This window comes from Mastigoproctus giganteus, chromosome 10 (assembly GCF_048544385.1).
Source record: "Mastigoproctus giganteus isolate SK-2022 chromosome 10, ASM4854438v1, whole genome shotgun sequence".
Classification (NCBI taxonomy): domain Eukaryota; kingdom Metazoa; phylum Arthropoda; class Arachnida; order Uropygi; family Thelyphonidae; genus Mastigoproctus; species Mastigoproctus giganteus.
The window spans coordinates 106,424,904-106,450,507 of record NC_143584.1 but is presented as its reverse complement, the minus strand read 5'-3'; the positions used below and the strand labels follow the sequence as shown (position 1 = coordinate 106,450,507).

General features: G+C 36.2%; 1 protein-coding gene across 1 annotated transcript in view; it reads left to right on the top strand.

Moving 5' to 3' along the window:
• Window positions 1-25,604, top strand: part of LOC150079207 (uncharacterized) — a 221,638-nt gene that overhangs the window by 165,662 nt on the left and 30,372 nt on the right. The window contains exons 7-8 of the mRNA XM_090382994.1: window positions 10,115-11,688; window positions 18,225-18,486. Coding sequence (XP_090239120.1) covers window positions 10,115-11,688; window positions 18,225-18,486 — 1,836 coding nt within the window. The remainder of the gene's footprint in view (window positions 1-10,114; window positions 11,689-18,224; window positions 18,487-25,604) is intronic.

The following is a 25,604-nucleotide window of genomic DNA, read 5'->3' as shown; positions in this document are numbered from 1 at the left end:
TAGATTCTCTAGTTAAGTTAGTTATTTCTTGATGAACCATGGGCAATTCATCAACTTCTAAAATGGCACAGCTGTCTTTTATTTTATGCACACATTCTGGCTATATTTTGCACCAAACACCATTCACATGTGAAGATTTCTCCTCCTCCAACAAGTCTGAAATTTTTTTAATCACATTCATTATTATGTTGAATTTCCAAAAATTTCACATTCATTATTATGTTGAATTTCCAAAACTTCTGCATAGTGGCTTCTGTTGTCCCTCAGTCGCATTTAGAAGCTGTTTAAATGTACTTTTGAAAGTTATTATCTTCGATAATAACTTTCAAAAGTTGAAATTACTCCCTGATCCATTGTCTGTATCAATGATGTGGTATTAGGAGGCAGAAACACAAACTTTACATTTTCTGATATGTCACTAGGAGAATTAATTAATAAAATTAAAAAGTCATTGATTGTATTAGATAATGGAAGTGGTTTAAATTTAAAATCTCCCACTGCATTACCATCCAAAAGAACAAGTCTGTCTTAACTAGCTTTAAATCCTGGAATATTTTTCTCAGTTTTGGCAATATAGTGGTTGTTAGTTAGCAGAAAAATAAGGCAGTATCATCCATATTAAAGACTTGTTTTGGAGTATAGCTACTTTCAGCTCTTTGGAGAAATGTTCTTAAATTATAGTATGTGTACTAGCTGGCTTTGCCCTTTAGTGAAATGCTGTGTAGATTTGCATCAACTGTTTGATACTACAGAAATGAATCTCTTGATTGCTTCTTCCTGTTCATCCATGTTGCTTAGTTTTTAATGATAAAATGTTGCTTAGTTTTTAATGATAAACATGTTGCTTAGTTTTTTAATGATAAACATGTTGCTTAGTTTTTTAATGATAAACATGTTGCTTAGTTTTTTAATGATAAACCCGTTCCTTGGTTCATACAAGACAAAATTTTGGTGTAAAATTCCGGTTGCAAGCAGGCCATTCCATTGCCCTGGGGAATGATTATGCAGCCATGTATGGATATCATTTGAAAAATAAGGAGGTGATTTGTCTTGCATAAAATTAAGAGTTTCAATGTTGTCTCACTATGAAATAACTGAAATAACTGACATCAATTTCCACATTTTGAGATTTTTTTTGACATTCATCGTCTCCCAGAATTAAAGATCCAATGACTGTGGATGATGTGGTACCACACTGGTCCAGTTATCTTTGAATTACCAATACATGTATAAATTTGCTGCTCCCCAATAATGGCAATTGTGTTCAGTAACAAAAGTGCCAATGTGAAACACAGCCTTGTTAACAATTGCTGAACATAATCTGACTTCTGTGGTTTGAAACAGTTCATTCCTGAGGATGGATGCAAGTGCATAATGGTAGAGTTGACTTTCACAAGTTCCTTCACTCTGATTTTTTTGACATTGTAGCAGTGACTGATCTCAGACACTATTACAATGTTGTATGGAGTCTGCAAGGTTGATGGCCTTCTTATTCTTATTGGTGAAACAGCCTGCTGTCATTAACTTCTGGTGGCAATTTTTTTTATTGTTTTTATGTCTAGTGTTGTATGGCTTCCACATTCAGTCTTCCAACACCTTTGAAATCATATAACAGACCACCAAATCTTGTAGTGGGTTGAAATTTTGGCTCTCTCTTTCTCTTGCACACTTAAAAGGAAACATGATTCACCTGTAAAAGAAACTAACATTAACTTCCTAAACCCTGAAGAACAGTGAATCATTTAATGTTGGTTTCATCAAAATCATCTAAAAATAAGGAAGTTACAGTAATTTAAAAATAGGGAGTCACTTATCAGACAAACTGTAGTTTTCTTCAACCTTTTGGTAACTTTTTGGTAAAAAAAAAACTGCAGGCATGTTGTCATGGTCAGATAAAATCTGACTGATTGTATATTGCTCAGTCAGATGACTCAAAGTGCTAAAGCATATACTGCATTCATCAGTAATATTTGATCATTCAGTAAAGATGCATTTAATACTTAAAATGGTGGTACAGGTGGTAGATGACTTTCATCAACCGGTGAAATACCACCACTTTGCTTATTGGAGGCTTGAAGTGGTGAAAACCCATGTTTAGTCTCTAGAGCAAAGTTTCCGGCATCCCCCTCTCCCCATACTTCTCCTTCAACCCATGCACGGTACTAAGTACTATAGGTTTTGATACCTTTCGTGTTTGGGGTTCTCATTAAAAAAAAAAAAAAACAATGCTTAAATAGGAGGCTCATCAGCCCATGTCAGAAAAGAATGTGTCCTATGTGGAACTGATCTAGAATATCTTTCTCTTTAAAATTCCTGCTGCCATTGTTCAATTACAGGCTTAACCTCATATAACTTGTTTGCAGCTTGCCTATGCCATTGGTAAACAGTTTTTTTTTCATATTACTTACCAGTAGTCTGTATATGGAACTAACAAGCAAGAGTTTATCAAGGTCACTACTGATTTGGTTGTGATGTCTGCCAAATCATTTCCCCTTGATCCCAATGTGGCTGGAGATCCAATAGATGTGAATATCAGTTTCCCCCAGTTAATAAGGGAAAATTTGCATATTGGTACATGAGCAATCCAAGATGGAAGGAGAGTTGTCTTGGTGAAGGGGCAACAATGTATACCTTCATATTCAGATCTCTGAGTAGCTCTTGGATATGAATGTCAAATGGATAGTTGACAACTGATGGGTGTTGTTATAAAGATTTTCCCATTATGGTTTGAAAATCGATGTATGTGTGAGATGGTCTGGCAGGGACTTCAGTTTAAAAGCATACTGTAGAGACAGCTGCTTCTGTTGAAGAGACAACGATGGCTCGTTTGATTCCAAAACGAGACTGGATAGGAGATGTTTGAAATGCTCCAGTAGTAATATGAATCACCTGATGTTGTTATACCTAGAACCCATAATTTACTTTAGATTGTACGATAGAACCATAGTAAGATGCATTGGTCTGTACCCTGAAGAAGTAGAGAACATAGTATGGTGGATGTTCAAAGCTCTTGTGTGCTTTTTATGTAGTTAATGGATGTGCAAAAGAAAGTCAACTTTTTATCAAACATGTGCCCCAAAATTTAGTTTCAGGTACAACTGGAATAGCATTTTGACCAATCCTCAATTCAATTTCAGGATGAAGATTATGTTTGTGACAAAAATGTATGCAAACAGTCTTCTGCAGTAAGAACTTTAAGCCATTAGGTTCATTGCCCAAGAGTTAAGGTGATTAATATGTTCCAGTTCTCTCTTGATAACCCTTGTGTTGCAAGACTTAGAAAATATGCTGAAATCATCAATATAGAGGGCACAATTTACAGTCAGAGGAAGTTGTTGTGTTATGAAATTCATTTTGATGGCAAAAATGTAAAAATTAAAACCTATCCTTGGGGTGGGGTATTCCTTCCTCTTGGCAAAAGGACCAAGGGAAGGTGGTTCCTACACAGAACTTCGAAATATCCATGGGATAAAAGGTTCTTAATAAGAAGGGAAGGTAACCTTTAAGACTGAGGCTATAAAGGTATTTTAAAATACCAAACTCCAAGTTGTTTTATTCGCTTTTTCCATGTCAGAGAAGACAGACACCAGTGTTCTCTTTTAAGGAATTAGATGGATGTTTCCAATCAAATTAAATGGTCCAAAGTGGACCTGTTCCTTTCAAAGCTGCACTTAACATGGAGAGATCATTTGCTTCTAAATACCTTATAAGATGAGCATGGTTATTCTCTCCAAGATTTTGCACAGACGGGGCTAGTCAGAGTAATGGGATGACAATTGGAATTTTGTGATCATTTCAGGGCTTAGAAAAGGCAAGAACAATTGCATTGTGCCAGGCATCTGCAAACTGCTCTTCAAGAAAAATTCTGTTTCACCAACATCTACAGATCACCTGATCTGTTGATGTTATTATTATTATCCTGAAGGCTTTTGCTGCACCAGCTGAAAAAAAAAAAAAAGAGAGAGAAAGTAGAAGGGAATTACAAAGAAAGAGAAGAATGATGATATCAACTCAGGACCCTGGGTGTGCCAAGCCCATACTCACCAGATATGAGCCCCTGGGGTTAATGTTGGTGGAAAATGTTTGAGTATTTCATGATGGATGTCATCATGACCAACAGCACTTTTTTCGATAAGGGTTGCTAAATGTTAAATTTAGTATTTAGCTCTCTTATGGTAAATGACCCATGTATGGTTGAAATTCTTTTGATTTGAAATTAAGCCTCTGCATTTTATTTTTCTTTTTCAGGACCAGGAACTCTGGAAGAATAGAATGATTTTGCAGAAATGTTAGAAAAAGTTTTCAAGAGCTTTGACTATTGTTTCAGTTGAATCTGTAATAATGAATCCATTATATTCCAGGAGTGATGAATGGTGTGATTTGTATTTTCCCTTTATTTTCCAGATTTTGTCCCAGACAGTTTTAGTGCTGGTTGACTGGGTGATAGATGATGGAAAGCAGTTCTCTACCATTCCTTTTGGCTCTGACATCAGATATAATGTGCTTTAGTTTGCGCATGTTTGAAGGCTATGAGATTAGCCTTGGTTATATCATCAGAATATCCCCCCCCACCTCCATTTAGTTTTTTTTCCTGCTGTTTATTCTGCATTCCACCCTGGTTTCGGAAATGGTAGAAACTAGGTAGATGCCTTAGGAATTGCAATTGCAGCTGCATGAATGATATTTTCTGTGATATACTTAATTGCATCATTCATAGGCTCCTGACTGACTGTAGTGATGTCAATTTTTTCCAGATGTTGCTTAAATGGAAGGCACGGTTCCACTAAATAATAAGGTTATCAAGAGGAAGCGATTGCTTCCATAGGATCTCTGTGTGGGGGGGGGGGAGAATGTCAGTCCCAGGTGACAAATAGATGCAGAAGACTTAATAAAACCCCACTGTAAGGCAAATTTCTACCTTCTCAGTGCTGCAAAGGCTGAAATGGATCTAGTTGCCCACAAGGATAGCAGTTCCTCTCCTGCTTCATGAGCAGGGCCACCCACAATCCTGTCCTTATGAATGATAAGGTGAGTCATCATTCGCCTTCAGATAACTTTCCTGTAAGCAACTGAAGACTGTTTGTGCTTCTCCAGGAGTGCTTTGATATCTTCAGTATTTCACCGGAATCCAAGACAATTCCACTATAGGAATTTAGCTATTATTTAGGCTTGGTGGATCCATCAATCAGATTGTGAAGTGCTAAGGGCTTATTTTTCACAGTCTTTGATTTTTATTTCTGTTTTTTGGGAATTATAGATGCTGTCCTGTGTCCATTTCTTCCTCTGCAATGAGTTCTGAGTTTGATTTGTCAGGTTCACTCACAGACAATGGGAACTGTAGTTGAATCTTTGACATCCTTTTTTTTCCCTTCTACCACTGTTGGTAGAAGAGAATGCACAGATCAGTACTTGCCTTCACACCAGTTTCTGGGAGAATGTGCAGCCTTAGAATTAAAAGGAAAATTCCATAATGTGACCTTCGTTAATGTGTACGCTCCAACTGAAGGTGCGGATGATGGTGTTGCAGATGGATTTTACAATGAACTCCAGGCTGTGCGTGAAAGAATTCAAAGGCATGATGCTGTTATAACTCTCGGTGACTTCAATGCTAAGCTAGGCAGGGAAAAAGTTTTCATGGGTCTGTTTGGGAGACACAATCTCTACGAAGAAACAAACAATAATGGTCTTAGAGTAGCACAATTTGCTGCTGCCAACAACTTTAAGGTCATCAGTACTTGGTTTCCAAGAAGGAATATTCATAAAGGTACATGGAAAATCCCTGGTACAAATCAGGCATAATCAGATTGATCATGTACTGGTCTCTAAGAGGTGGGCTACTGCAATTGAAAATGTTGGTTCTTTTTGGGGTGCCAGCTCTGATTCTGATCATTTTCTAGTGGGAGCCAGACTGAAGTATAAAATAGCTCTAGTATCAAGAGGGAAGGCTGAGAATGCTGAGACTGAAGTATAAAATAGCTCTAGTATCAAGAGGGAAGGCTAAGTGGTGGAATGGAGAGAAATTGAAAGATAGACTTGTTGAAACGAAGTACCAGGCAGAGTTGGCCCGAAGTCTGCAGGAACAGGAAAAACAGTGACAAGATTGAAGAGGAATGGACTTGCATAAAGGCTGCAATTCTGAGTGCAGCATACGTAACTTTGGGCGAGACCTCAAGGCTGAGAAATGAAGAATCGTATAGTGATGAGTGTTGAGTAGCAGTAGAATTGAAGAGACAAGCCAGGGTGAAATGTTTACAGCAGAATAGCAGAGCAAATAGTGAACACTACAAGGAATAATGGATTGCTGCAGCTAGGATATGTAGAAAGAAAAAAAGAGAGACGCTTTGAGAAGGAAGGTCAACGAAATGGTGGAACATTACAACAAGAAGGAAAGTAGAAAGTTTCATAAAAAGATTTAAGAAAGTACACAGGAATTCCCATCAAAAGTTACTGCATGTAGGGATAGTGAAGGGAACTTGCTGACTGAGAGAAAGGAGGTTCTGAAACGGTGAAAAGAGTATTTTGAGAGCATTTTGACAGGAGGTAAGACTGAAACAAAACAGCTATTGTAATATACAGTAAAACCATGGACTGAAGACCCTAGCTTGAAGAAATTCGAAAAGTTATTAAGTGCTTAAAGAACTTTAAAGCACCAGGAGCTGATGAAATAACTGCAGAGTTGCTCAAGAATGGTGGAGTGACACTATGGAGAAGAATACATAATCTAATACTATTAATATGGTCTGAGGAAAAAATCCCGTATGAATGGACACTTGAAATCATACAGCCGATTCACAAGAAGGGTGATAAACTGCTTTGTTCTAACTATAGAGGTATTACATTGCTGAGCATCACTTACATGGTTTTGTCGGGAGTTATTTGTAACATATTCAGAGAAAATCATTGGAGAATATCAATGTGGTTTCAGACCCAATCTCTCAACAACTGACAAGATTTTCATCTTGAGGCAGATACAGGAAAAAGCATTTGAGTAGAATATACACTTATTTAACCTATATGTAGATTTCAAACAAGCTTTTGATTCACTCAACAGAGAGGAAATGATAAATGATCTTGTCCTGGGTATACCTGCAAAATTGTTAGGCTCATAAAAGCAACCCTGGCTGGCTCTAAAGCAGTGGTGAGAATTGGCAATGAGTTGATGATTCCCTTTGACATTAATGCTGGTGTTAGGGCGATACACTCTCTACTATGTTATTTAACTTGGTTTTAGAGGTGGCTGTCAGAAAACTAGAAGTGACTGGACACATAGGCACAAAGACAGTGCAGGTCTGTGCATATGTTGATGATGTTGCTATTATCAGTAGGACTAAAGGAGCACTGGAAGAAACAGTGGCCAGGCTGGATAGTGAAGTATAAAGGAGAGGACTTAGGATAAATGAAGTGAAGACAAAATTCTGTGTTATCTGCTGTTCTCCCACCTTGAGAACAGCAGATAACACAGAAAGTTTAAGAACCAGCAGTTTCTCGTTTGAGCATGTTCAAAATTTCACCTATCTAGGTTTGCAGATAAACCAGTTCAACTCTATTACTAATGAAATTAAGTCCCATATCCTGAGTGGAAACAGATGCTCTATGTACTTGAAAAACCAATGAAGTCCAGAGTATTGAACAGACATTTAAAATTAAGAATATACAAAAGTCTCATTAGACCAGTTGTAACATACAGTTGCAAAACTTGGACATTAACGAGTAAAGATGAACAGTTGTTGAGAGTATTCGAGCATAGAATTTTGCGAAAGGTCTTTGGGCCTGTACAAGACGTTGATAGATCCTGGAGGATCAGAATGAACCAACAACTTGATAATCTTATTCAGGGTGCAGACATCATCAGATTTGTGAAGAGCCAGAGACTTTCCTGGTTGGGACATGTTATGAGAATGGATGACGGCAGAACAACTAAGAGGATAATGAAATGGAAACCTACCAGTAGGAGGGCAAGAGAAGGACCTTGGAAAAGATGGATGGATGGATGGATGATGTAGAAGAGGACTTAAAGATCATGAGAATAAGAAATTGGAGAAGTTTGATTTCTGCGTGGTCTTACTGGTGGAACATTGTTGAGAAGGCTAAGACCCACCTTGGGTTATAATGCCAGAAGAAGAAGAAGAAGAACCACTGTTGTTGCTTGTGTTTCTGTGGTTTTCTTTACCACTGGGTTGGTGGTGGTGGAGCATTAGGAGGTACTGATATAGGATTGTGAGCTGGTATAATTTCTGTTTGTAACCCGATGAACACTTATGTTGCTTTATTGTTATTTACTGGTTTCACTGCTTTTCTCGCCTCCTAGTATTGAGATGTTTAGCTTTGCTAAGGCAAAGCTAAACATCTCAATACTAGGATATATTCTCTGTATTTCTTTTTCTTCTTTCAACTTTTGTAACGTTCATGAGTAAGCAGGGTGCTCTCCTTGGCATTTGATACAAGTGGATTTTCTAGTTAAATGCGATGTAATTTCGTTATCTTTTGTGCCACACTGAATGCATGCAAGGGCACCATGGCAAGCTACTTGTGAGTGTCCATATTTCTGGCACTTGACCACCTGGATGGGATGTACTATGCAGTTCATATTGGCAGCTACGATTCTATCATGTTGGATAATCGAAAATAAGGATAAGATTTATAATTGGGACTAAATTCCCACCCAAACAACATAAAAATATTGCAGATGTCAAACCCACCCCAACATACAAACATTGTCACTCTTTGTGATTTTAGCTCTGAGCAGATGTCCTCTTCCAGGAGATCCCTTTCAGTGTTCAAACCTTGGATTCAGTTCAGTGTTTTTTGGATGTTATTGTAACTGGAATTCTCTAGTGGAGGTGGCTCAGAGGAGCTGTCGTTTCAATAAGTGTCCCCAGAATCCTGCCAACCCTTCCAAATAAAGATGGATCTTTGTGATTAATAGAGAATTAATATTATGTGTGTAATTAACATCACTCGCATAATATTAATTGCCATTAAAAAAAAAAAAACACACACCCTGAGGTCATTACACATATTCATGCTGACTGAACTTTGCAGTTCTGATTTTTTTTTTATAGAAGCATATAACATTGCCATCAGCAAAGTTTTTTGTTGTTTTCGTTTTTTATTTCAATCAGAGATATACACAGATTTCAAGATGGGAACATCAGATTCATAATAGAAATAGTTCAAAAAAAAAAAAAAAACAGCGACAACTTGATTTTCATAATATAAGTTGATATGTAGGGTGATCTGCCCAAAATTCAAATGCTTGAGCAGCTCATACATGAAGATTTCTTAGAATTTTTTTATCATATTGGTAATAATACTGGTTTTCCACCAAATCTAAAGTATTACTTAAATGATTTTTACACCACAAAGTTCAGAAGCCTACACCATGATGGTATTTTTTTTTTGTTCCAAAAAAGTTTCAAAGAAAAAGATTTTTTTTTTTTTTTTTTTTCCATGAAAGGTGTAGAAAAGCACCGATACATTTTAGGCTTTAAAAAAAAAAACAAAAAAAAAAAAAAAAAAAAGAGGCAGAATACACTTTCACATTTTTGTTTCCCCTTCTTACCCTTCTTAATGCAGTTCTAAAATTGAAGCTTCTCAAAAAGAAATTTACTTTCACAAGTTATTAGAGTAAGAAAAAATAAGAAAGTAAAATATAGCTTAACTCATCCCCCCCCCCCACTCCAAAGTTGGGCCATAAAGGATCTTTCCAGAAGTTAACAATTCATGCAATAAAAAGAGACAAAAGCATTATTTCTACAAAATTTGTTCATAGATGGCTAATGGAGCCTTGTAATAGCTTGTTCTGAGATTATTATTATTGTAGTTCTTTGAAGTCAAAATAAATGAATATTTCTGTAGATAGACAATCATGTTAGACCTCCATTCAAAGTAACAGATAACATCATGCTATTAAACATTATGTTATCTATTATTTTTAAATAAAAAAGTATGATTTGATATGATTTTAAAAAAAAGTGATTTAATATCAATAAGTTGTGCTCCGATTTTAAAAGTGATTTAAGCAAGTAAAATAGCTATTTTGGAAATGATTGCTAATAGCATGGTAATATAACCCTGATATGAATTGTTAATTGTCATTATTTTTTTTTAATAGGTGAAAACATCTTTAATTCTTGAAACATTAGATTGGGCTATTAATCTTCATAGCTTTCAGAATATTTTATCCAAAACAGAAGACATTTTGCATATAATTCTTAATTTGGCCTCTGAACTTCCACCTACAGAAGTATTAATGGAACTCTTAGCTGTGGTTTTTTATAGAGTGGATGAATTACCTAATGGAATCCAAAAACGTTTTTCAAATATAATCACCCAATGGAATAGTTATGAATACGAAGTGACTGAAATACAAAGGATTGATAAGACAAGAATGGAACTTTCTGTTAGCCTGAATTGCTGTCATGAGGATTGTGTGATTCAAGACTACAAATTTAATTGCCATTCTACTAGAAATGAAGAATATTTTTATACATATTTCATGAAACAGTGTAAAAAAGAAAGAGAGAAAGTGAAATTGCATAAAGACCTGCATATTCAGAAATTTAATTTCCTATCAAAGAATCATGAACCTGAAATAGAAAAATATCTTGAATGCATCTTTACTTTTGAGCTTGACAATAAATATCTGGAGTTTTTAGACATGTTTATTCAGGTGGCAGTTATAAAGAATAGAAATTATATTCAGCAAACTGTTCCCTGCATTGTACCTAATATTCATTCAATAAAGAAACAAGAACTTTGGCCTTATTATAATAATACTTTTGGTTTTCAGAAAAGGTGCAGCTTCTTACCCTTATATCCTTTTCCATCTTCTCTTCTAACTAATATTTCCAAGCTATTAGAGACCAAAAGGAAAAAAATTGCCAATAATTTAAAAGAGGATTTCAATGTTAGGCCAGTAAATCTTAAAAATAATAAATATAATATCAAATCTAGCAAGTTTAATAGGAGTTTGAGTTCTAGTCTTTTTCTTTCCCACATTCAGAAGGAAAAAGATTTATCCCCCAATATTAGCCAACCTGCTTTTTCAGAAAAAGAAAAAGTGTATCATTCAGCTTTTAAAGGAGGGCTTGACTTAAATTCTGTTATTTCTCTGCTTAATTTAGAAGAACACCCATGGGTATATACATTGGCATGGTTGATTGATTGGGTTGAAAAACCTGATTCATCTTCTGTTTTAGCAATACCTTCAAAGTTGAATATTTTTATAAATTGTACACTTGAACAGCTCCTTATTGCTTATATTTTCACCAGGAAGAGATTTAAATTGAATGTTTTACATTCAAGGAAATATAATTTAAAATGTTCTGCAAGTGTAACAAAACAGGAACCTAAAGCTGTTAAAGTTGAGAAAGAATCATATGTTGACAGAAGGTTTGATTCATTAATCATAGAAGGTAATGACGTTAGTAATAACAGAATCAAAAATCCTACAAACAACATGTATTTATCACATTCTAGTGTAGCAGAAACAACTTCATTGATTCCTGGAAATGGCTATATGACATCTGTTGGAACCCTTAAAGGAATGCAAAGAGATATTTGTGAAAAAAAAGTAAGACATCTAGCATGTGATACTTTATTAATAAATTCCCCAGAATTGCCTCAGAATCCTTCACTTCATACCCTTAAGTGTGCATCTCCTGATGTTACTAATGGAACTTCCAGGTATGTATGTATGTCTAAAGTCAGTTGGATTTACAATATATGCAGTAATTTCTGTTATTATCTAATATCACAGAAAATGCTTTGGGAGCCAACAAAACCCACATTATGATTATTGTACCACACTGGTGGTACAATAATTTATTATATGATTATTGATAATTTGATATGAAAATATGATATTGATATGATAATATGATATTGATTATATGATAATTTATTATATGATTATTGTACCACCACTGGTGATACAATAACCATATAATAAACAAAATATGGAAATTCATTGTGTTTAATGATACATATAAATTAATGGAATAAAATGTTTTACAAATAGTGTTGAAAACCATATTATAATAAAAAATGTAAAATTAAATGCAACAAGGCATTCATATCTTTAAGAGTATAATAATCAATATAATATTGGTGTAAACATAGAGTTTACTCTATGTTTAGATGTAAATATTGGTGTAAACATAGAATTTTCTATGTTTACATAGTAAACTCAAACAAAAAACTACATTAATAGTTTGAAGGGCATCATTTTATCTGTAGCTCATATTGTGCTCTTACTTCACAATGAGTTGCCATGTATTGCACTTCCTTGAATAAGTAATGCTTCACTAAAAGAGAAGACTATTGTTACTTCTTCTCAGTGGGCCCACCCAGATGGCACCATTTCAAGGCTTATTTGTATATATATGGGATAATAACTCTACTATCCACTTGTCCCTATTAGACTTAGAAAAGCAAAAAGTAGTGGGAAAGTTATAGTAGGAGTGGAAGAAGAAAAGAAACGGTGTAGAAGAACGAAAGGGGCAGTAACTCCTTCAACTTACATCACTCAAAAACTCATAAATATTCCTCGAATAAGCAATGCTTCCCCAGTAGAGAAGACTGTTGTTGACCATTTCAAGGCTAGTTGGCCTCTCATCGGTGGGTGGATAGGTACCCTGGTATTGTAGACATGACAATCCAGTTGTGAAGATAATCCCAAAATATATGAGAGATGCCAGAAGGTGTATGTGATAATATTTAAGTAAAATTAAATGCAACAAGGCATCATATCTTTAAGAGTATAATAATCTATATAATATTGGTGTAAACACACCATAGAAAACTCTTAAACAAAAAAACTACATCAGTAGTTTGAAGGGCATCATTTTATCTGTATCTCATATTGTGCTCTTCCTTCACTTCATTTTATCTGTATCTCATATTGTGCTCTTCCTGCACTTCATTTTATCTGTATCTCATATTGTGCTCTCCCTTCACGAGTTGCCACGTATTGCACTACCTCAGATAAGTAACGCTTCACTAAAAGAGAAGACTATTGTTACTTATTCAGAATAAGTAAAGATTATTATACTCTTAAAGATATGATGCCTTCTCTCATATTGTGGGATTATCTTCAAACTGGATTGGCGCCTCCGTTGCCAGGTGGGAAGGAGCAGCAGTGCGTAGCACACGCTTCTTGATTAGACCGGGGTTCGAGCCCGTCACCACCAAATACGGAGTATGCGGAAAGGTCAAGGAATGACCACCGCACCGGAGCAATATGGCCTTAGTTGCTAATGCTCCTAAAAACCAAACAACAACAACAACATCAAACTGGATTGTCAATACCAGGGTACCTGTCCATCTGTCTGCAATACCAGGGTACCTGTCCATCTGTCTGCAATACCAGGGTACCTGCCCATCCACAGATAAAAGGCCAACAAGCCTTGAAACGGTGCTATCTGGGTGGTGGTGGTGGTGGTGCCCACTGAGAATAAGTAACAATAGTCTTCTCTTTTAGTGAAGCATTACTTATTCGAGGTAGTGCAAATACATGGCAACTCGTTGTTGAAGGAAGAGCACAATATGAGATACAGATAAAATGATGCCCTTCAAACTACTAATGTAGTTTTTTGTTTAAGAGTTTTTCTATGGTGTGTTTACACCAATATTATATAAATAAAAAAAGTATTACGACATACTATAGCTTTCCGAGGAGAATTTTCCTTTATCAGTAACGTAAACCATAAATTGAAAAATATGATCATCTGGTTGTCAATAGTAAATAAAAATCTTTTATGCTGGTAACCAACTTCTACCTATTCAGTTAAATCAGATTTATTGAATTGATTGTGCCTTTATTCAGAATGTAAACTTTTTGGTTGTTAATGAATATTAATTTGTGCACAAAATTTTATAATCAAGTAATATTATTGGAATTATTTTTACATTTGTTTTTCTAAATATTCAAAATTTACATCCATTTATTATAAGCAGTAAAGGTTATAATATTACTAATTTTTTATTTCCAGTTTTGTTTTACTGGGTTCTTTGGTTGAAAATGATAATTAGATTACTTTCTTCCCAAGAATTAGACTATACTGTAAGATACCATCTAGTTTTTTACTTTCAAGCAATTTGCTGGATGATGAATATGGAAGGATTTTAAAGACAAAACTGGTTGAAGTTCCTTATCTTGGATTACAATATGATGCTGAGTAATCAGTGAAACAAATCAGTTATGAATTAAATCATAACAACACCATAATTTGTTATGATGATAAGAATTTGGCCATGAAGACTCAATAGGTAGCAGAATACACACTGAAGTAGCAATGCACAAGGAAACCTACCTAGCCCATGCATTACCATACCTGTGAACTCCCTTCAGTACCTAGGCGTCTCCGTAGCCAGGTGGGAAGGAGCAGCAGTGCGTAGCACACGCTTCTTGATTAGACCGGGGTTCAAGCCCGTCACCACCAAATACGGAGGATGCAGAAAGATCAGGGAATGACCATCGCATATCCCGGAGCAATATGGCCTTAGTTGTTAATGCTCCTAAAAACCAAAATAACAAACAAACCTTCAGTACCTTCAAGTTTATGCCATGAAATTGGCATAAACTTGAAGGTACTGAAGGGAATTCACAGGCATGGCAACCATGCAGCATCCGACGGTTACCAGGTGTTGAGTGATATTAGATTATATTATATTATATTTGATCTAGACACTGAATAGCTCATTCTATGACATCCCACCATGGAATGTCACAGAATGGGCTGAGATTGGGTGAGTTTGTGAAATGCAGGAGGACAGGGAGCTCTCCAGAATTCTCACCAAAACAATCCAACACCATTGCAGCACTGTGGCTTCATTGCTTTTAGCAAGAGCATTATCATGTCGAAAGATATCTTCCTAATTCAGATGGTTACCATAAACAGGTTACGCAGTCAGAAATGGATCTGTATTAGCACACCAGCGATGTTCCAATGTGATCAATGTTTCAAGGCCTCCCTTTTAAGCATATTCCAGACTACTACCACCAGCCTATGCAATTCCCTTTATTTAAGAGCCTCATTGAATACATCATACCCATCCATGCACGTGGTGAATTAGAAATGTGTTTTTTCAGACCATACTACCCATTTGCAGTCATCCATTGTCCATTAGTGCGATAGCTTCACCATACTATTTGGCTCATGTTCCATGTTGAAATGGAATGTGTCACCCCACATGTATTTCGTGGTCATTTCTTCCACTGTGGCATGTCTCTTCTGATGGACGGCACATGGATCCTTTTCTCACTCCTTTGATAAAGAGTGCACGGCTGACCTGCATTTTGGTTAGACAATAATAGTAATATCACTTAACCTACATTGCACAATATCTCCAAGGGTAAAAGTAAGTTTTTTTTTAAAGAAAACCAGTGTAAAGTATCTATTCAGCTCACTACACTCATCTGCTGGAATGTCTATGATTCTACCATTTTTACTGAAAAAAAAAAAAAAATGGTCCTATCTAGTTTACTAAACAGAATAAAGATCATATTTAGTTTACTCTTTTTATTTACACACAAATACTTTTATTTACACACAAATCCTTGCTCCCCATTCATAACTCTCATGGATAATGATTTCTCATACCCAGACTTTTCCTGCTTAACTCCCTCTGTGTTCCTGTTACAAACCAGTTTATAATTATTATATGAATTTGAGCTGTATGTCATTCTGTAATTGTCTTATACTGCTTATTTTGATATGTCAAGCTTGCCAAATCCTTTTTCATTTAGCTTGGCATCCTCCTTTTGTGGTATCTCCTCAATGGAATGAATGCTGAGAATAGTTAAGAAAAGTAGCAAACTTTCTTTCTGTGAAAGAAAATGCAGTAGTAGTTTCTTTAAGCAAAAATAATACTATATTGATTCTAGATGAAGATTCATTTTGAGTAAGTTTACAAAAATTGTTTGACTTACAAACAATACTCCCAACAAAGATATTTCATCAAAAATAAAGTTATAATGCCTTTCTTGAGAAGATCAAGTGCAAGTTACTGAGTTCATATACAGTTTAATGAAATGTATGAAGGTTCATTGGGGAAGTAATGGCAGAGCTGATTGAATATAGAGTGAAGGAAGTTCTTTTTGGGAATCGATATGTTATAAAGTGTACTTTATAACATATGGATTCCCCAATGAACCTTCCTCATACATTTCATTAAACTGTATATGAACTCAGTAACTTGCACTTGATCTTCTCAAGAAAGGCATATAAATTCTGTAGTTTGGTGGAGAGATTCTTGCTTTGGGTTAACTCTGGTTATGATTCTGTCAACATAGCATTAGCATTGATAGAAGAGAGCAAGCTTATACAGCATCAGCCAAAAAAAAAGAAAAAAAAAAAAAAAACCATGTAAGCTATCAACTTCCACAATGACAAATGGAAGTTTGTTCTACCAATCAACCACCAGCTCGCTAAAGGCAAATTTCCACACATCTGTTCTACAACTGTCTTTCCTCAATTTGAATTTATGTCCACTCAGGAGCATAATCTGAGCGACAAGAAGAATGCCATCAGCATTGTGCTTGCTCAAACCATTCAAAGCCTTATACACCTCAGCCTCGCAGGTGCCTAATCTCCAGATACTGCAATTTGCAGAACTTGTCTTCCTTGGTAAAAGCAACATTTTGTTCCCCTTACTACTTGTCCTTCTCTCTACTCATTCCACTAGATCTACATCCTTCCTAAAATGAGGCCTCCCCTGTATGCTCAAGGTGTGGCCTGACCATTGCCTTATACCAGAGGTGGGCAACCTCTGGTCCACAGTCATTTTCAAAATATAGATAATAAACGGCCTGCCGTTTGTATTATCGTAAATTCAATAAGATCGAGTTTACTATCCGTTTATGATAGATTACACTAACAGAAAAGCCCAATAAACCAGTGACTGCTAATTGTTTTATAGTTATGATCTCCAAAAATCCGACTGAACCACGTGGTACGGTCGGAGACGATTGTAGGGTAATCTCCAGTGCTGTGGTCTCCTGCCCCGATTAAACAACATGTTGTCCCAATTAAACGAAGTAAACCCCTGGCTATTTTCTCGATTGGGTTCTCTTTTTTAAGATTTGCCCCAAATAAGTGGCTGCCCCGATTAACTGGCGGCCCAAATAACTGGAATCCACTGTATATGATATCAAAATTATTTTTGCATCTGGTTCCTTTGTGACCACATCATAGTATCCAGTCAAATTGGTCAGACAAGACTTCCTCTTAACAAACCCATGCTGTATCTGTACTATAACTGCAGTCTTGTCTAGATGATCCTGCAGTGTTTCTTTAACCAGTGACTCCATTATTTTCCCCGGAACAGAAGTTAAACTAACTGTTCTGTAATTACTTGTGTCACCCTTTGGTCCTCCTTTGTGAATTGGAGATACATTTCATCATCTGCAGTCTGTGGAAACCTCCCCTGAGTCCAATGATGCTCTCATAATTATGGTCAAATTTCAAATTTTAGTATAGTAATTTGGACAAAACTAATTTAACAGATATTACTTATTCATTATTCAAAACGATTTTATAAATATTTCCACAGTAAAAGCATATTATCATATTTCTTATTGCAATTTTTCTTTTTATTGTTTATGGCTAGAGCTGCATGATGGTTTTGAATAAGCCACAGTTTTATTGAGCATTGTGATTTTTTAGATGGGTCACAAAGTTAAGCTGTGCACAAAGTAATGCTGTTCTGGCAGGAAAAAAAGCCCTGCTTATAATAGTATGTTTGAGAAGAATGAAGTGAAATTAAAAACAGTCAAAATTGTCATTACTGAAAAGGTGTACTTCAGTCATAGCGAAGTACACTTTCATTCATAGTTTATCAGTAGATGTGGCATAAAATAGAATTCAGAGAAACCATAGAGTGTGATAAGGTATTATGGATTATATGAACATCGCCAACTGGCAAAAGAAAGATAAACCCAAGAAGGTTAAATTATTTATAGGGAGAAATAACACATGACGTTGATCATTTCACTATTACTTCAAATTTGTTTTTTGAATTCTCCGAACCCTGATATTTGAGTTAGTATTTTAAAGACAATGATTTTTTTTAAAACAGGTATAATTTAAAAAATAGCATTGAATATTTTATTATTTTAAACAACTCTGACATTTTATTAATAAATACAATAGTTTAGAATCTCTATGCTGTGTACATCTATGATTATTTTTGTAATACAGTAATGCATCTATTTTTTTTAGGAAAGCAGAAACAGATTTACTACCTCAGAAAGAGCCTCTGGATATTAACTGCAGTTTATATAATCTGTCTGTTTTGCCTGATTGTCAAGTGTGGTTTGGTATAGAATTTCTTGAGAATATAGAAAAAAAAGAGATATTAAATGTAGAAAGTATACCAGAAATTGCTTCCCTATCTCACTGTAGGAATTGCAATAAAGAAAATGAAAGAGTGAAGGCTAGTTTGTCCATGATTAGCTGTGGCCTTCCACCTCAAGATTGTTGGGTATGGATTATATTTTTTTAAAAGAAAATTTTAACTTTAGTCATAAAGGATATTCCATAGTTACTATACACTGCTTCCTGAAAAATGATATATATATATTTATATATAAATTTCTATATATAATACAGAAATTTTTTCCTTAGCAGACTGTAGGAACTACAGGTAGGTCCCGATTTATGCCAGGATTACATTCCACTTCCTCAGGGTCATTAGCTGAAGTGGTGCAAATTGAGGAAGAAATATAATGTATTTAAATGAGATAGGTTCCTTCACTATGAAAATTGAACCATAAGAGTTAATATAAGTGTTTTTAATATTAAATATTTGTGATTATTTTATAATTATGAGATATAAATAATATTTATAGCTAAAATATAAGTAATAAAATAAAACTTTAACTTAGTACTTCATTCCTATAGAGCCATCTTTGGAGTATGTAGTAATGCCACTGTCTGCCCCTCTTATTGATGTTCTTTGGTGAGTATGATCATCTAGACAAGGGCAGTGCATTAATGGGATGGGCCTGATGGAGGGTCAATCGGTTCTGCAGGTTCTTTGGCCTTAGAAAAGAACTGCAGCAATGATGTCTGGTGAGTCTTTCTCTCTTCTAACATATTGTAGTAGGGCTTCAAGATGTTAGTGATAGCTCTTTGAATGGAAGAGCTGCTTTTCCAGTCTGGGTCATTATCACATAGAGTTTCACAGTCTTTTTGTATTTTTGCCAAAGCTGATTGAAGTGGCTTTGTGGTGAGGGTCCTAATTTACACAGTCTCCTGTGCTTCCTCCTCAGAATCCTGTTTAGCCAGTTGTGCAGCCAGCTCCTCTTAAGTCCTCCTTTGAAAGAGGCTTACCATGGCTTTGCAGCAACTCATTGACATCATCAATGTCAACCTTGTCAAGGCCAACATCCTCAGCCATCTGAATGGCATCTTCAGCCACTGCTGAAACTGGCTCAAACTCAAGAAAGTAAGACACTGCATCAGGCCACAATTTCCTCCAAACACCATTCATGCATGATTGCAACACTTCTTTCCATGCTGCAGCAATTTTACTTATGGCCTTAAGATGTTGTAGGATCTCCACTCTCACAGTCACTGAGTTATATGTCTGCATTGCATCAACAATCCCTTTGAAGGTCGTGCATAAATAGTATGCCTTAAAGGTTGAAATAACACCCTCATCCATTGACTGCAACAGTGAGGCAGTGTCCGGTGGCAAATAAATGACCTTCACATTCAGAACGTCGTTAGAGATATCTTCAAAGTTGGCTGGATGTCCTGGAGCATTGTCAAGAACTAAAACAATGTTTTTGGGCAAGTTGTTTGCTTTACAAAATTGGGCCACCTCTGGACAAAAGTATGAAGTGTACCATTCACTAAAAAAGTGTTGGGGTCACCCATGCCTTCTCATTAGAGTGCTAGAAAACAGGAAATTGAGTCTTCACAATGCACTTCATAACGCATGGATTCTCTGAATAGTACACCAACATCAGCTTTAATTTAAAAGTGCCTGATGCATTACCACCCGGAAGTAATATAAGCTGATCTTTTTCAGCCTTAAAACCAGGGGCAGACTTCTCCTCACAGGCTATATACCGGGTGGTTACAAAATAAGTTTCCCTATTCAGGAGATCCTAGTGTCAAAATGGTTAGAGATAGTGCTGTGAAAATTGGTGAGTATGTCATTTAGGGTATGGGGAAGCGATTTATAGAAGAAAAAAAAAAATTTAATTGAAATTACCACCACCAGTGGTTTGTTTGTTATTTGGTTTTTAGGAGCATTAGCAACTAAGGACATATTGCTCTGGGGATATGCAGTGGTCATTCCCCGACCTTTCCGCATCCTCCATATTTGGTGGTCACGGGCTTGAACCCCGGTCTAATCAAGAAGCGTGTGACTATGCACCGCTGCTCCTGCCCACCTGGCTACAGAGGTGCCACCACCAGTGGAGAAATTGGCACTGTAAACATGAGATGGAATTATTAAGCTATATGGTGCGAGGAAGCCCGAGGCTTATGCTGCACCAGCCAAAAAAAAAAAAAATTCCCAAGTTACCCTGAGAGAGAGAGAGAGAGAGAGAGAGAGAGAGAGAGAGAGAGAGAGAGAGAGAGAGAAGGGAATCACCAAGAAAGAGAAGAATGATGATATCCAGCTCAGGACCCTGGGTTGTGCCAAGCACATACTCACCAGATGTGAGCCCCTAATGTTGAATGGAGCAGTTCCTTCACTTGTAAACCAACGTGGGGAGGTGCATGCATGATCTTGCATGAACACTACAGTCTCCAAGCTTTGGCTTTCTTGCAGAGCGGTCATAATGTGACCTTTTAGAAGAGTGCAGTACCATGCACTAGTTACCGTACACTTTACGGAGCCATGAGGTGTAGACTCTTCAAAGAAAAATGGTCCAATTATAAACTCTGCTGTGAATCCACACCATACTGTAACATATGGACTTTGTAGTAGTCTTTCATGCACAGCAGATGGACGAGAAGTTCCCCATATTTGGCAGTTTTTTGCATTTACAGCCCCACGAAGAGTGAAATGTGCCTCATCAGACTACCAGATCATTTGAGCCCATGTATCGTTTGTCAAGTTTCATACGAGCCATAAATCGTAGAGCAAAGTCTATTCATTGTTGTTGATCACAAGACTTTAGTTCTTGCACTATGCGAATCTTGTATGGGAACCAGTGTAAAATTATTCGAAGCACTTTACGTACAGTAGACCAAGGAAGGTTCAAGTCTCTTGACACACATCTGCCACTACTGACTGGTAGTGTTTTGCATTGTGACCATTGCAATGGGCACTTCATCCACTACCTCCGTTCCAATACGTGGTTGTTTCCTGCCTGGAATTGCATCTAACTCCCCGGTTGCTTCAAATTTCTCTATTAGTTTTCGATGCCCCACTGACATCAAAGGTCCTTTACCCAAACCTTTAAGTTTCCGATATTCATGTAGTGCTGCATTAGCGTTATTATTATTCTGGTGGAACAGTTTTACTAAAAGAATGTGTTCCTTTTTTGTAAGAGCCATAATGGTTATTGATGGTGGTGTTGGCCTTTCTGCTTTTATCTAACAGGATATCATTTGCATAAATGACATCCTGTTAGATAAAATGTCTTGTAGTAAATGACAACTTTTATATATGTGCAGTGCCATTTTTCCCCTGGTAGAGGAAATTTGAACTAATTTTTTTTCTTCTACAGATTGCATCCCCATACCCTAAATGACATACCCACCGATTTTCACAGTGCTAACTCGAACCGTTTTGACACTAGGGTCTCCTGAATAGGGAAACTTATTTTATAACCACCCGGTATGTCCTACCAGGCATCTTCTTCCAATACAGCTCCATTTCATCAAGATTAAAGACAAAGTCTGGGGTGTAGCAGTCTTCATCCATTAATTTTTGGAATATAGGAGAATATTCCTCAGCACCTGCAGTGTCGGTGCTAGCCGTCTCACCAGTAATTTTTACATTGTGAATTCTGGTCTGGTTTTTGAACTGGGAAAACTAGCCCCTGCCAGCCAAAAATGATTCAGTCACTCCCAATTCCAGATTAAATTCATTGAACAGAAGCTCCTAGCCTAGTCTAGCATAACCACTCCCTATGTTACAGGAATGTTATTTTGGTTCATATCGTCTGTCCACAGCACTAATAATTCTCCATCTTCTCATTCCTTGAATAAGTTGTTCTAGAAACGCTTACATTAACAATTCCTATATGTGACTGCTTGATCTTCTCAGCATTATTCATAATGGTCATAACAGTAGAAGGTGCTAAGTTTAAGGTCTCTTGCACACCTCTGAATGCTACTCACCAGACTACAACGAATGATGTCCATTTTCACTTCTGTCGTTAGAGATTTGCATTTTTTTAAACATGTGCAGGCACAGATTCACCACTACACTTAGAAGACCTGGTTGCACAATTTATTTAAAAAAACAAGGCACTAATGAACACAGGAAATCATTAAAATTTTAGGCACAGCTCACAACACATGCACACTGGCAGACAAGGAGAAAGCAACTGATGTCAACACTAGTGCCACCTTGGTTTTCACTTCCCGTGCTGTGGTGCTGTGTTTATGCTTCCTTTTTTTAAAATTTTCTTTTTATATTTGTTTTTTTTTATCTTTATTTTTCATTATTATTTTAAAAGGCCATTAATGTGAAACATTAATGTCCTTATGAAGTGTTGTAAAGTGGGGCCTACCTGTATAACAAAGATAATGAAATGACTGAAGACTAGTTTATCCTTCCTTGATTAGCTGTAGCCTTACACCACAATAATTTTGGTATGGATACTATTTATTTGAAAGTTTTAACTTTAGTCATAAAGAAGCTTCTGCAGTTACTGTATGCTGTGTGCTGCAAAATGATATGTATATTATATCATTGCTAGAAAAATTAAAAGTTATCTCTCTCTCTCTCTCTCTTTATATTTATATTTAAAGAGATGTAACTTTTAATATTTGCCCACAGGTAAGTTCAGGAAACATTATCAAACTTTTTGTCTGCTAGCAGAAAGTTACAGACTGTTCTCTCTGTAATCTAGCATCTTTTTTAGAATCAAGAATTTTTTGGATTTTATATTTTTACATAATGTGCACTGGCTTAAATTCAGTTTACAAAACTAATATATTGATTTGGTAGTGCCTTCTTCCAACTTGTGTGAGGCAAGAAAAAATTTCTCTTCAGTCTATGTATGGGCTCTTCAACCTAGGATTAGGTGTTTCCTCTTGTTGTGCCTAGTTGAAATGCTAGCATTACTTTACTTTTTCAGTTCCTACTTTTAATGTCATTAGTTCCTATAGTAACACAATGCATACTTTGCATTCTGATGTAATTTTTAAATCTACTAATTCTTACTTGCAAGGCCATCAATTTCTACAGAGTAGTCTTTATCATTAAACAGAGTCCCTGTAATATTGATTCTTATATTAACTGAATTTTTCCTCAATTGCTTTGCCTTACGAAAAATGAATTTAAGATCTTGTTGCATTAACATGTAAGTTAGTGCAAAAGCATCATTTTAACATAGCCATCTACCAATGTAGTTAAATTAATTAATTAAATAAATTGGCATCGTTTTGGTTATATCTCATATTGTGAATGCCTTCACAACGAGTTGCCATGGTATTGCACTACCTTGAATAAATAACACTTCACCAGTGGAGAAGACTAGTGTTATTTATTCTCAGTGGATACCACCACTCAGACAGCACCGTTTCAAAGTTTGTTGGCTTTTCTTCAGTGGGTGGGCAGGTACCTTGGTGTTGTGATAGTGAACCCAATTATGAAGTATAACTTCACAATATGAGAAATGCCTGATGGTGTGCAGTGATAAAGATTAGAAAATATTTAAGGGCAAAGGCCTTGTGCTACGAGGTAGAATGACTAACATGTAGGTTAGTGCAAAAGCATCATTTTAAATATTTAAGGCCTTTGCCCTTAAATATTTTATACTCTTTATAACTGCACACCATCAGGCATCTCTCATATTGTGAAGTTATACTTCATAATTGGGTTGTCACTATTGCAACACCAAGGTACCTGCCTACCCACCGAAGAGAAGCCAACAAGCTTTGAAACGGTACCATCTGGGTGGTGGTATCCGCTGAGAATAAATAACAGTAGTCTTCTAGGTAATGCAATACCATGGCAACTCATTGTGAAGGCATTCACAATATGAGATATAACCAAAACGATGCCAATTTAATTAATTAATTTAACTACTTTGGTAGATGGCTACATTAAAATGAGGTCTTTGCCCTTAAATATTTTATGATCTTGTTGCATATAATGCCCACTTAAGAAATGCCCACTGTATCCTAATAAAATGTATAATAAATTATGTATTTTTCATTCATATACACTTATGAATTGTCATTGCCTTCTTGCATATGATGGAAATAAGGAAATGTAAGAAAGACGTGAAAAGTGCCCACACAAAAATACTAATATATTACAGGCTCACAAAATTATAATAAGCACATGTTCCAACCGCAGCATATTTTTCAGTGTTGTGTATTGCATCTTCTCTGGGCCCAGTCTTGAAAAGTGTAGAATTTATTTAGTGCTGTAAGCACCTCTGTGTGTTGCCTACATGTAAACTCAGCACAAATAGAAGAATAACAGATTTCTCCTATTTTGATTTTATTTCTCTTTTTCCCTTATATTTAATAAAATAAAACAGCATCTTCTATGGCTTTCTCATCATAACTCAGGATACAATCCATAGATGTGATTTATGACCAACTACTTTTCAAAATTTAATTTAATACCCTGTTCTTATTATTGTAATTTATTTTAGAAGTTTTTTCTCCCTCTCTCTAGGAAAACCCTAACACCGAAGGTATTAGAACCTATAGTACTTGGTAGTATGCAGGTCGTAGACTCTTTATTGCATGGAGGATACTTGTTGATATTAGGTTGAATTTCTGTAAATTGTAATTTTTGGGAAATACAGTTGTTCCAGAGAACAGAAACAGAAGAGATAATGAGGAAGAGGAACAGTTTGTTCTGTGAATTTGGAGTTGGACAGTGATTGGAAGCTGAGTGAAAGAATTACAGTCAACATCTGGTCAGAAGAGCAGTACCCAAACAACTATGAAATAGCAACATGGTCACTATACAGGGTGTTTCAGTTAAATGTTTCAGAACTTCTAAGAGGGATAGGGTACATCCTGACAACTCGAAATCATATAGCAATGTGGGGTCGGAAATGCTTTCCTGAAGCGGTGTTGTACACAGAAGCACCATAAAGAAAAGAGACCGTAAGTGAGAAATCGTTTTAATAATACATGAAAAGAAGCAAAAGGTACATGGATTAAAGTAAGTGTTCGAAGTTTCTTCCATGGGCTACAATGCACGCCTCACATCTCCGACGCATGGACATCCGAACATTCTGGAATACTCCAGGCGAATTTCGAATTTCTTCGGCAGCTACTGCGATCCTTGCAACCAGCTCCTCAGCATTGTCAACAGGGGTGTCATAAACTAGCGATTTCATATGACCCCAGAAATAAAAATCAAGACATGATAGGTCGGGTGACCGAGCAGGCCAACGCACTGGACCACCACGTCCGATCCACTGTTGACCAAATGTGACA